At 37.9% G+C, this 13,084-nt stretch overlaps 1 protein-coding gene across 1 annotated transcript; it reads left to right on the top strand.

The window, feature by feature from the left end:
- On the top strand, positions 1–12,041 carry LOC106716936. Its single transcript, XM_014510613.2, has 23 exons — positions 1–242; positions 2,912–3,169; positions 3,345–3,513; positions 3,749–3,859; positions 4,071–4,304; positions 4,499–4,626; positions 4,804–4,965; positions 5,439–5,617; positions 5,822–5,970; positions 6,069–6,205; positions 6,323–6,464; positions 6,712–6,856; positions 7,016–7,279; positions 7,667–7,798; positions 8,005–8,154; positions 8,449–8,613; positions 8,806–9,025; positions 9,346–9,587; positions 9,760–9,911; positions 10,019–10,246; positions 11,112–11,301; positions 11,656–11,773; positions 11,847–12,041. The coding sequence occupies exons 1-23, from the start codon at positions 131–133 to the stop codon at positions 12,014–12,016; spliced, it is 3,957 nt and encodes a 1,318-aa protein (XP_014366099.2). The 5' UTR covers positions 1–130; the 3' UTR covers positions 12,017–12,041.
- The last annotated feature ends 1,043 nt before the right edge of the window (positions 12,042–13,084 follow it).

Consider the following 13,084-nt stretch of genomic DNA (forward strand, 5'->3'; position numbering starts at 1 on the left):
GATTCATTTCAATTTAGTCCCATCAACCGTACGGTAGTGTATAGCTCTACAATAAACTTTAAAATTAGATACGACGTCTGTTAATAGATTATTCTATGATTAACGTCAGTAAACGGGTGTAAATGTTGATATGGATTTGTACGACATCCTTCTACAAGCAGGATTGATAACATCCGCATTGGTTTTATATTTAATTTATATTAGAAGACCTACTAACAAAAGTGGACCGTACAGAGAGAAAGGTAAGTTGAGCTATTTACCAGTTTCTATAATGTTTGATTTGTTTTTAAATAAACTATGTTAAAAATGTGCGATGTGATGTAAAATGTATTCTCTTATCCGTAAATTCAAAACCGGTTCATTAGACTTCGTAATAATGTTTATTTTAGCACGTTCTCGTTCGCCGTACATTTTTTTACCTCTGTACGCAAATCAATTTCAATATTGAAACGTCCTTGAAACAATTGAATTGATGTGTTTATTTTTATGAAATAAAAGAATATCTCATAAAATCTATGGCGCATTAAGATTGATTTTAAGTTTCGAGTCATCGTAAAGAAATATGAAGGATTCGTTTTTTAATGAAGAGTTTAATCAGGAAATATTTTTAATGCGGCTTAATTTTTTGGATGCTACTAATCGATCCTTCCTTGTCGTTCCAAGTAAACAATTAAGCGGACAAGGCCCTTCCTTTAGTTATATAATAATCAATATTTGAATTACATTGATTGTATCGTTGATAAACACAATAAACTTTACTAATATAAATGCGATGTTTAGATGGAAGGATGGATGTTTGTTAGAAGATATCTCCATAACGGTTACAGAAATCTCACTGAAATTTGGCATCGATGTAGAACATAGTCTGGAAGAACACATAGAGTACTAATTAAGGTTTTTTTGTAATTTCGCGCGGACGGAATCGCGGGTGACAGCTATAACTTTAAAAATGATTAAACATAGTGACTTTAAATGCTCTGAAGCTAGATTTCACAATAATACCTGGATTAATAACGACAAAAGCAATCGAGAGTTACTCGATACATTGTTAAAGATGTATTGTTGGCTCAATTTTTCAATGAGATTGACAAATGAAAATTATGTTTTGTCAATGGAAACCTACTGGAACAATTATTTAATTTGCTTTAATATGTTTAGATCATTTTATGGAGTAATAAACACGCTAATATGTTTATTTTGTTTGAATTACAATGACTTCAGTTGTATTCAAAAATACAAATAGAGATTATCCGTGCTATCATTATTTTATCATTAAGTCTCTCTTTGTATAATGATGGCAACGTAACTACTTTCATGTCCGAATCGTATTTTTACCGACCTTCGCAAGTCTATTTGTTGGTCGATCATATTAGGTCCTTACATATGAAATTGGCGTTTTGTATGGGAGGAACAAAAAGTCGAAATTTTTTAATATAATATATTTAATTAATCAAAGTATGAACCATTATTTTCTATGCACTTTTGCCATCTCATAGGTAGTTCATTGATCCCTTTACTAAAAAAACCAGTCGGACGGGAATCAATAAAATCTTTGAAGGCGATTTGGACTGCCCCATCGGAGTTGAATTTTTTCCCTTGCAAGAAGTTATCCAAATTTCGAAAAAAATGGTAATCTGTTGGAGCAAGGTCCGGGGAGTACGGAGGATGTCTTAGACTTTCCAATTGAAGCTCTTCTAATTTAGTAGCCGTCTGTTGCGCAGTGTGTGGTTTAGCGTTGTCGTGAAGCAGCAGTGGCGTGGAGCGATTGTCCAGCCTAGGTTGTTTAGCCGCTAGCTTTTCCATCATGGTTTGCAATTGCTGATAATAGACATCAGCCGTAATAGTCTGGCCAGATTTGAGAAAACTGTAATGAACAATACCGGCACTAGTCCACCAAACGCTTACAAGTAACTTTTTTGGGGTTAATTTTCGCTTGGGGCAGGATTTGGCTGGCTGGCCAGGATCCAACCATTGCGCTGAGCGCTTCCGATTATCGTAAAGAACCCATTTTTCATCACAGGTAATGATTCGGTTTAAAATACCTTCATTATTGTGCCGGTTCAGTAATGTAACGCAACAGTCGACGCGCGTTTGCCGGTTTGCTACAGTCAATTCGTGAGGTACCCACCTTTCAAGCTTTTTAATCTTCCCAATTTGTTTCAAGTGAATTAAAACAGTTTTATCACTAACATCGCAGCCTGCAGCTAACTCGGACGTGGTTTGCGATGGATCCGCTTCCACAATAGCCTTCAACTCTTCATTATCAACTTGAGTCTCAGGCCGTCCACGGGGCTTGTTCTGCAGATCGAAATTTCCAGAACGAAAACGTTGGAACCAAAAACGAACTGTGTTTTCTTTTGCAACACGACTGCCATACACATCATTCACCCTTCGAGTCGTTTCCGCAGCACTAGTGCCACGGCGGAACTCGTACTCGTAAATAATGCGATATTTTAAGTTTTCCATTTTGTAAAATGAGTGACGCAAACAGAAAAAAACAGAAGAAAAAAAACAAATGAATGACGGTCATCGAACCACAAATACATGAGTCTATAGCTGTACAAATTTGAATTTGGAATTCCTTACCAAAGAGGAGAAATTCTTGATTAAAGTGGCCAGTACGAAAAACGCCAATTTCATATGTAAGGACCTAATAATAACTTCAGAAAGGCGATGTGATATTCTTGTATTGAATTTCTTAGAAACCGACTCCCTGACACCGTAAACCGCATTTGTGAGAAACACGTAACTGTCGTGTTTTGTTATTTGTTAAAAAACTTATGTTTTTCCTTAGTCAATAATGAAAATATAGTGAGTTTTACTCATGTAAATGTTTCCTACATTTACATGAGGAAAAACTTAGTCCTTATTTCTATATAGTCTTAAAAATAATATAATATTTATTTTACAGAATGGAATTACATAATAAAATATATCTTTGCACGTATTGCTGTCAGGCGATGGAAATCACAGTTCCCTTCAAAGTTCGTGGTGTCAGAGACGAGTAAGGAAGGTCTTACAGAAGGATGGGACGGCATCTCAATACGGACATCTGCGACAGATGGCACCACCGTGCTGTTAGGTATACGCAAAATATGTGGGCGCAAGCCAATGGCCGAAGTTAATCTGTATGTCAAATTAGTTGATGGAACTTCATACAAATTACCAAGTAAGTATTTTCAAACAAATGTTGTATCCTATTATTTGGATAAGTCCTTAAAATCGAAACAAAATTATAACATATTATAAGTTATCATTTTATACATGACGAGCGGTTGTTTGTCCCTACTATATGGCTTTCTCCACAATTATTGGAAAAATAATTTATATTTTAATAATTTCAGGTTATCCTGAAACATTAGTGGTTCCATGGGAAAGTATAGAAGACGGATGGAGCGCGGGAGGTTTGAAGGTACAGATCCTCGAACCGGAGCAAAGATTGAGAATTTTGTACAACGGTTTACTAAGGAATTCAATTGACGACACCACACAGCATGTACGACTTAATCTTATGTTGGTATAATTTTTTTTTGTTATATACATTACGTCAAAGGTAACATTATTAAGGGATGAGGACTGAAACGACTTGGAGGACACAAAACTAGCGCAACGACCCCGCTAAAGTGGGATAAAAATAAGGAGACGATGATTAAAAAATATATTCTATTCTCCTTCTTAAAGTGCCCTATTTCGAAGGTCAAAATCCCGAAGCTGTGGTAAATACAACTGTGTCTCTTTCTTACGTCAGTTGGTGCTCAGCAACGAGTGTGGTGAGGCACCCAGCGGACTGGAGTGAGCAGCTTGCTGCGCACGCGCTGGCGCTCGAGACTTGGCGCGATGGTTCCTGGGCTCAAATACTGTAAGTATAGTACTAAGGAAGTTGTTCATGATACACTCCAGAATGTACAAAGAACAACTTCTACCTTGTTTTAAAACATATGTAAGGATTGATTGCCAAAGTGGGTCAGTAAAGGACTGGTCCTTGAAGAGACAATTAGACTTGTTCTATTACGTGGTTTCTACTATCTGGTTTTTATCATTTTGAGAGAGTCTTATGTTTTATATCGCAGAAGTAAATTCGGCCACAACAGCTGGCTGCAGTTCGGCGCGGCACAGGGCACGCTGCAGACGTTCGACGAGGAGGGCGCCCTGCAGAAGAGGGAGCGGCTGCGGATGCGAGGAGTGCGCGAGAGAGGCTGGTCACGTGACGTCTGCGCCAGGCGCGCCCTCACTCTCACCGCAGTCGCTAAGGACGGCACGGCTATCATGCTGAGAGGACTTTCCTACAAGAATATTTTTAATGAGTTAGTCTACTTTAAATAAGAATTTGAGATGAACACTAAGTACCTATAGTTTTCAAGTAGAACTAAAGGGGCTTAATGTCACATCTAACAGCATGTTGTACTGCTAAGTTCCGTGGTAGCTGATGGTACTTTTAAAATATTCATATTACCACGCATAAGAAACTTATCTGCATTGATATAATTAATCTTTACAGATTAATCTCGGGCTGCGTAAGGTTTCCGGACTACACGATCAAACCTCTCACCGCCACTGATCTCATTATGTCAGAGTTTTGTGAAACTCCCGATGGAATACCGAAAGTTTACACAATCACAGCTGTTGGTAAGTTGCAACTTTGAAGTCTTGTTAAGAACATTATAATAAAAAAAATGTTTGTATATTTGTAACAATTTAAATCAAAAACTACTGGACAGGTTTGAAATATTCTTTCACTATTAGAATGCATCTATCGCCGAGTAGTTTAGGTTATGTTTAATATTGTTAATAATTATATTGTAGCAAATGGTCGCAGTTTAAAAGTTGTGTTAAGAATAAATGACGACGGTGTGAAAGTCATTTCATTAACCCCACACAAACAAGACATTGTTTACCGAACACTCGCTGTCGAAATAAACGGAGAGCATGGTACAGGCATCTTAGAGTTGACATACGAGTCTTCTGGTAAGTAATGAAGAAGGTAAAGATGAATTTCCACTGTTGCAATTATATTATTATCTATTTTGAATCAAAGAGAATGTAAAAACGGATGACAATTTATTTTGATACAGATTATAGCAGTGGAAAGTCGTAGTAAATTACGCAAAAAGACGTCGAATTGCTTAGACCTCATTTAAAATATAAGAAGAAAACTAAGTATTACGTCTTCTCTCAGACAATGTTCTACATCTGTACCAAAATTCATCAAATTACATGAAGCCGTTTTGGAGACACCTTTCCATTCATCCAAACAATCGCATTTATAATATTCATTAAGAAATTACGGACTCTGCAAGAAAATCTCTTTTATTTAAAATGTATTCGTACTAACGCATGAGGTCCAATTCTATTATTATGCCTAATGCAGACTCTATCGAGTGAAATGGCTCTCTAGGACAACAGAGGATGATAGTATGTTTTTCGGTTACTATTTCCAGATAAAACGCCTATCCCACAACAAGCATCACAGACACATATTTTAAAATGGTTAAATGAAGACAAAGCAGGTTCAGTGGGTTACTGTTTAAGTTTCGAGGACAGTGCTGCGGCTTGTCCAGCGTACGTCGGCGGAAAAGGAGCCTCCTTAGCACTACTGGCTTCCGTACAAAACGACGAGGTAGACATTAGTGCAATTTCGCTAAGAATGCTGAAGTTATTTACGTCTTATATTTAATTAATATCATTAAAACATTGAAATATTACGTGGAAATCTTTACGACAGCCAAAACCGTAGATCCCAACTTATCGTACCGTACGATACTTTCTTGTTGGTGGTATCTTAAAATTGTAAAAATTAAGTGAAATAATATAATATATCCAGGGTTACAAGGTGCCTCCTGGTTTTTGTTTAACCACAAAAGCATTGGAAAGGCAACTCGAAGTGTATCCGGAGTTAATTCAGGCGATAAAAGGCATCGAGGCTGCTAATGAAGACTACGATGAAGATATTTTTAAACAAAAATGTGAGACGTAAGTGAGTCCGACGGTCTTTTTGATAAAAAAATATAGGAATTATATAATATTAAGTGAAAGGAATAGTCTCTAACACTTTAACATAACACTTTCAGAACAGTAGAGTTATTTATGAAAACTGATATATCAGAAGATATTAAAGAAGAAATATTGAAGTACTTGAATGATTTAAGGATAAAAATAAAGGAACAGAATTTTAGTATAGAAGAACGCTTTGCTGTTAGATCGTCAGGTAAGTTTCTTGTAATTCAAGTATAGTATAGAAAGACTTTGAGTATTAAAGTATTTCGTATTTTTTACATGTTTAAAGTTGTTATTGTCAAGTTTTCAAAGTGTCGGATGACTTTAGGTGTGGGAGAGGACAGCGAGGCGACGACGGCGGCGGGACAGAACGAGACGGTGCTGGGTTGTGTGGGCGACGCGGATGTGTTGCGCGCAGTGAGGCGCTGCTGGGCCTCCATGTTCGCCTTTAATAGCTCTTATTATCGTCGGTAATGTACCAAATAATAATAATAGTAGTTATTATCACCTCAACCATTTATCCATCTGAACATTATTCATAAAGTTACTTAGCTTCTGTAGAAATTTGCATGGAAAGTAAGTTAAAATGTATGTTTATTGATTTAAATCACCAAAAATATAGAAAACCTAGAGTTGCTACACTTCTGTATGATTCCAACACTATTGGACTTAAAAAATTAATAATGTCTGAGTGTCAGTGTTGTTACGTATACGCAGACAAAACGGTCAACCATGTTCGTGCGGGGGCGGTGTAGTGGTACAGGCGTTAGCGAGTGCGCGCGTTGCCGGTGTGTTGTTCACACGACACCCGCTCGGCGACCCTTCAAGACTCCTCATCACTGCTAACTACGGACTTGGAGAGGTATACAATTGTACATTTAAGCTCATTCTTAGGTTAAACCAAAACATGTTGATGTCCTTAACTGGGTTTTTACACCTTAATCTTTATCTTAATTAAATGGTGTCTATTTCTTAAATATTCTTTTACAACTTATCTATTTATTTTGGCCATTTCTTTCAGAGTGTGGTATCCGGTTCTGTTGAACCAGATTCAATAATAGTAAAGCGTGAAACAAGCGGACTAAGGATAGCTAAAATCGATCTGGGATCGAAGAAAGAACGAGTGAAGCCTGATGGGGATGGAGTGGCTGTAGAAACGGTCTCTGACGAAGAGCAAAAAGTGCCTTGTCTGACTGTGTCGGAAATATTAAAGCTTGCGAAATTAGGCGTCTCGCAAGAAGAACTGTGGGGTGCCGGAAGAGATATTGAGTGGGCTATTAGCGATGTGAGTATTTAATATACTAACGTGTTGATTATAATCTAATAAAATGTGATAATCAATAGCCGTTTTAAATCCAGGTTTAAAAAAAAAATTACCTATGACTCAATCTTTCATTAATTTTGGAATAACGAAGAACAGCTTAATCGTTGTCTTACTAATGTTAATTACTTCTTGCAAAAGATATTCAGAACGATCAAACGTTACAAATACGTTACCGGCTTTTGTTAAATAAAGAGAGACAGTAGAGAAGTAGAAGCAGAGATGACAAGATATAGAGCCAACCCTTTCAGGCAAAGTTTAGAAGTAATATTTCGCTGGAGAACTTGAATTTGTTTATTGAATGCATTTAAGCTATTGTTATGTATTTAGTATGTTATTGTATTCCTTTAGGGTGTCATATATTTATTACAAGCCCGACCCATCACATCGTTAGAGCGCTGGACTGAGGAGGAGCTCTTGCACGAACTGGACTTCCCCATCATGTCGGATGATGAGCTACTTACATTCGCTAACACAGGAGAGGTAGTCTTCATTGAAATATTTCAGTCAAACCAATAACTCCATCTATATCAGTGAAGTGTTTTCACCTAATTCAAAAAGCCATCTTGTCGTATCTTTTCTTGTGTGTTGTTTTCCATACCAATATCTATTATCTTGCAGAAACAATCATGCTAACAGCATCAATGCTAGCGGTTCTGATAATTATGTTGATAATTTACTTTCAACAGGTACTTCCAAAACCTTTGACACCTATGACTTACGACCTAGTGTTGACGCCTCTACAGAAAGGTATCGACGGTGTGATCGGATGTAACGGTGACCACTACGACCGTAGTATCGCCGTCACACACAACAGATGTGCACTCGTACTCTACAACGTGAGTTCAATTTATTCTGCCAAGTTTTTTAATACAGATAACCTGCTAAAAATGCAACAGAAATGTATATGTGTAAAGGAATTCAAAATAACAGAGAACCTCGCATTATTCATATGCAAATGACTGTATTTGTAAATTAGTTGCGTATTTACGATCGGGGATGTAAACCATTCGTTAAAACTAGCTACTTCAAATGCATATTGGACATTCGAATTCTTAAAGATACATTAAAAAAATCAGAACAAGAATTTTTAACTCTCTTCAAAAGTGTAGTAGTTATAATTTGTATTCCAGTCTGTGTATCGTCGTATGCCACCTAAAATAGACATCGGCATCCGCATGGTGGAGATGGCGGTGCACGGACACAAGGTCGCCGACGACAACATTGTCAGTACGGCGCTGCACAGGCGGCGGCCGCACTGCCTTGACAGAGTCCTCACTATGGCATCTATGTTCAAGGTTCGATATTCCGATATACACATCTAACTTACAGTATAGAGTAAATAAGTTATAAGACAATTAATAAAGAAGTAACAACTTATATAAAGAAGTGTGAAGACTGACTCCTCGTGGAAAAGAATAGCAAAGGTTTCGTAAAAATATACTTAAAGTTTATTGAGATGTCTGTAATTTGATACATTTATGTTACAGTCAGTACTTTTTGCAAAATCGACAATGAATGATACGATCAAGCGAGTGAATGAAATGAACTTGGAGATCGAGACGAGCGACCCCCTGGAATACATGAACAGGCTGGTGGCAGGTCTGCCGGAGCGGATGCAGACGTACAGCGCCAACCACAGCCACACCAGCTCGGCAAGCACCTTCACACAGTTCATCGCGATGAGCATACTGCTGGAGGGGAAGGAAGGTCATTTCCTTATAATTGCAAAGCTGTCTCCACGACTCTGTCCGTACGGAATTAAAAATCTTAATTTAGCCTATGTGTTCTTCCAGGCTATGTTCTACATCTATGCCAAATTTCAGCGAGATCTGTTGAGCTGTTCTGGAGATAACTTCTAACCAACAATCCATCCATACATTCGCAATTATAATATTAGTAAGATACTATCACTATTTTAAAATAATGGATGCTATTTTAGCTACTTTTTTCACTGTCAATGTGAAAACCTTTACAAAATGTGTTCTGCCTTAAATCTTTATTTAATTTGTTAAATATATTTTTTATAGATTTCACACCAGAGCACTGCAGTGAAATAGGCGTCCTTCTCAGTTCAGGCGACGTGCTCTCCGCCCAGGTGCCTCTCGCTCTGGCCGATATCACTAGAGAGCTGGAGGATTCCGGCAAAGCTGAGGAATTCCGTGTTCTGGAGCCCAACGACGCGATGACCTGGTTACGAAAAAATCTTCCTCACGTGCATATGGATATATGCCAGTTCTTAGAGCAACACGGCCACAGAGCTATTATGGAGGTAAGTCGTAGAAGTGACATAGTAAAAACGTTAAGGTACCTTTTGTTACATTAATAAAAAGTTTATGTTTCTTTTTTAACATAAGTAAGCGTTACGTGACATTCAGTACAACTCAATTGATCATTTTGTGTTTTAATTAAATTAATTAGGAATAATAATAATTATGTTTTAGTTCGATCTAGCGACAAAACCATGGGCACTTGTACCAGAGGAATTCATTAAGGTACTACAAACAATGCCAGCGACGAAAGATGCGAGCAAAATAATTAAAAGTAACGCTGAAATTATTGCATCTCTAAAGACACCTCAGAAACCCAGCACAAGGTAGATACATAATGTATTAATCTTTATTTTTAAACGTAGCTAATGTAAAGTATAGTTTGTTACATCTGTGAAAATTAACCAAAATATTGTACTCTTTTGATTTATAGAAAAGCTCTACGTTGGGTTCTACCTTTATGTCATCGCTCAGTTCGTCACCGCGAAGGGACGAAAGCGCATTTGATCCTCGCGATACATAAACTGAGACTGTCAATACTAAACCTGGCGAAACTGTTGGTACGCCAGTGGTACCTGCCTCATCCTGATCTTATATTCTTCTTCAGACTCAATGAACTTCGTACTTATATAGAGAAGAGAAATCCAGCTATATTGAGAAAGTAAGTAGTATATTTTTTCTTATTATACTAGCTGTCGCCCGCGACTTCCGCGCGGAGATGAAAAAACGTAAGTACCCTATGTATTCTCCAGGCTATGATTAACATCTGTGCCAAATGTTATCCAAATCCGTCGAGCCGTTTCGGAGATACCTTCAAACAAACATCCAAACTTTCGCATTTATAATTTTAGTAAGATGTAAAAAAAATCTAAATAAAGTAAATACTGAATCCAGAAAAGATGAAACTTGAAAAAATCATTTATTTGAGGCAATATTTCTAATTAAACTTACAGTCATATTTCTAGGAATTCTATTTTTTTCTGTTTAAATATCGCATTAGCTTCTGAGCTCCTAGCACGAATATTTGCGATACGCGCCTTAGTAACGTAATCGAAATAATGTCAAAATTTGTATAAGATTTGTTGGTATACTTTACACTCGGTATCATCATCATCATCATCAGCTCACTATACGTCCCCACCGAGGGGCTCGGAGCCTACCCCAAGTTAGGGGTGACTAGGCCATAGTCAACTACGTTGGCCAAGTGCGGGTTGGTTGACTTCACACATATCATTGAATTTCTTCTCAAATATGTGCAGGTTGCATCACGATGTTTTCCTTCACCGTAAGACTCACTCGACACACTCGGTATGCACTCTACAAATTCTAATACATATTTTGTCGATAATGTTACGAAAACGTTCTCACGAATATTCGTGTGAGGTCGCAATTGTTATTTTTACGTTTTTGTCTTTGGCCTTTAAGAAACAAAATACAACAGATAACTTCTTTGAAAGCTGAAGCGGGATCGTTTATTTAGTTGTAAATATCTTTTAATAATAAAATATATTATTGGTATTAATCAGGGCTATACAGCGTCAACAGCTGTACCCCGGCTGGTGTAAGCTCAAGTTCGCGGAGGTCAACACCGGCTGGTTTGACCCTCTGCCGACCGCCGGGCTTGCGGTGACCGCCGGTGACGTCACCATACAGGCGACCTCAGTGTGCGGTGGGGAAGTCGTGGGCAGGGCTTGCGTTGTCAAGGATCTCTCAGAGGTATAACTACAATTAAGGCTTTCCACTGACAAATCACACACGTAAACTTAGAGAATAATTTTCATTGTGTAAAATTGGCTATATATAGTAGTTAGAGTGCTTTTTCTCTAGACATTGTTTAAGTTACAGCAGTTTGTAATTAAAATCCCGCCCATAAACAACAGAAGTTACGACTTGCAATTATTGTATACTAGCCCACCAGCGACTCTGTCCGCGCGAAATTAAAAAAAAATTATAAGAAGCCTATGTGTACTTCTAGACTATATCTTTGCCAAATATCTATTCATCCATCTAAACATTCGCATTCATAATATTAGTAAGATATGTTACGATTAATGAAATATATTTAAACAGATAAGCGAGTTGCAGTCAGGAGACATATTGATAACGCACTCGACCGACATCGGTTGGTCGCCATACTTCCCACTGCTGAGCGGCATCGTCACAGAACTAGGCGGTCTCATATCTCATGGTAAGACTTAAAGTTTATCTGTTTATACAAAGTAATATTACATATATATTTTTATTACCTATGTTATTCTCAGGTGCGGTAATAGCGCGTGAGTACGGTCTACCTTGTATAGTGGGCGCCACAAACGCTACGAGCGCCTTCGCAACCGGCGACACAGTGCGCCTCTGTGCCACAACTGGCACCGTGCAAAGAGTGCATCTACACACTGCTGACACTGTAGCTGAGACCGTAGCTGATGAGTAGCTGTTCTCTATGGTCTAGTTGAATAAACGTGATTGAACTGTTCTTTGCTTATTATTTGAGAATGAATAAATTAAATTAAGGAATATAAACATATCAAATGAAACTGTATAATTGTTCAAACGTATAATATTCAAATATAAAATAGGTTACAAGAATGTCAAAAAAATAGAAAAACTAAAAACATACAAAAGTTACAATAAAAGTAAAAGTCGAATATAAAGCAATAATAAATTCCATGAATGCACCTTGTATATCAGGACCCGTTATATTATCTCACATATCAATATTTGTAAGATCATTAAAATTTTATTGAAATATAATAATCGTTATGAACTTATCGACACGTTGCCAACATTCAAATCGAGAAGAATCAGACCTCAAAAGAACAATTTTACATCACACCAAAGTATTTATAAAAAATAATCGCCTACTCAAAATTCAAGAGCGTATCTACAACAATTTTCCGACCGATAAATGTATCAAGAGCGTTTTATCCATCAAGTTGCAACATCCAAGAGGAGCAGTTCAAAGCAATCAAAGGCGACTGGGCGACCGAACATGACGACGTGACAGCGATAGCGCGGCGGAGTCACCGCGCCCAGCAAGTAGGAGGCGCGGTATCGCACGCGGCCCACGTACACCGCGCCCACGCGCACCGCGCGCTCCGGCACTGAGCCCGCGCGCCACGCCAGCCACAACACTGGCGCGTTGCACAACACCTACTCATAATAAGTGGTTACAGTTCAAGATCATCCTAAACAAGACGCACTGCGATACTCAGAGACAAGTAGTCACTATACTAAGAGGGCTAATACTCTGAATGTGTGAGATATGTCAATTCGATTCGTAGTGCTGTGCATATCAGCCATTCGATGTGTAATTTGTATTGTGTACTGGACACATATTCTCACCTGATATTTGGTGTAGTGGTATATCCGGCCTCCATGGTACAGGACGCAACAATGCATAGAAGGATAAAGAGCTGCTGGCAGAATTTTACAACTGGAAAAAAGCCAAGACTATTTTCTATTTCGGAATTTAGTAGACTGAACAGAGAAAATCTACGGC

Source organism: Papilio machaon, chromosome 2 (genome assembly GCF_912999745.1).
Source record: "Papilio machaon chromosome 2, ilPapMach1.1, whole genome shotgun sequence".
NCBI lineage: Eukaryota > Metazoa > Arthropoda > Insecta > Lepidoptera > Papilionidae > Papilio > Papilio machaon.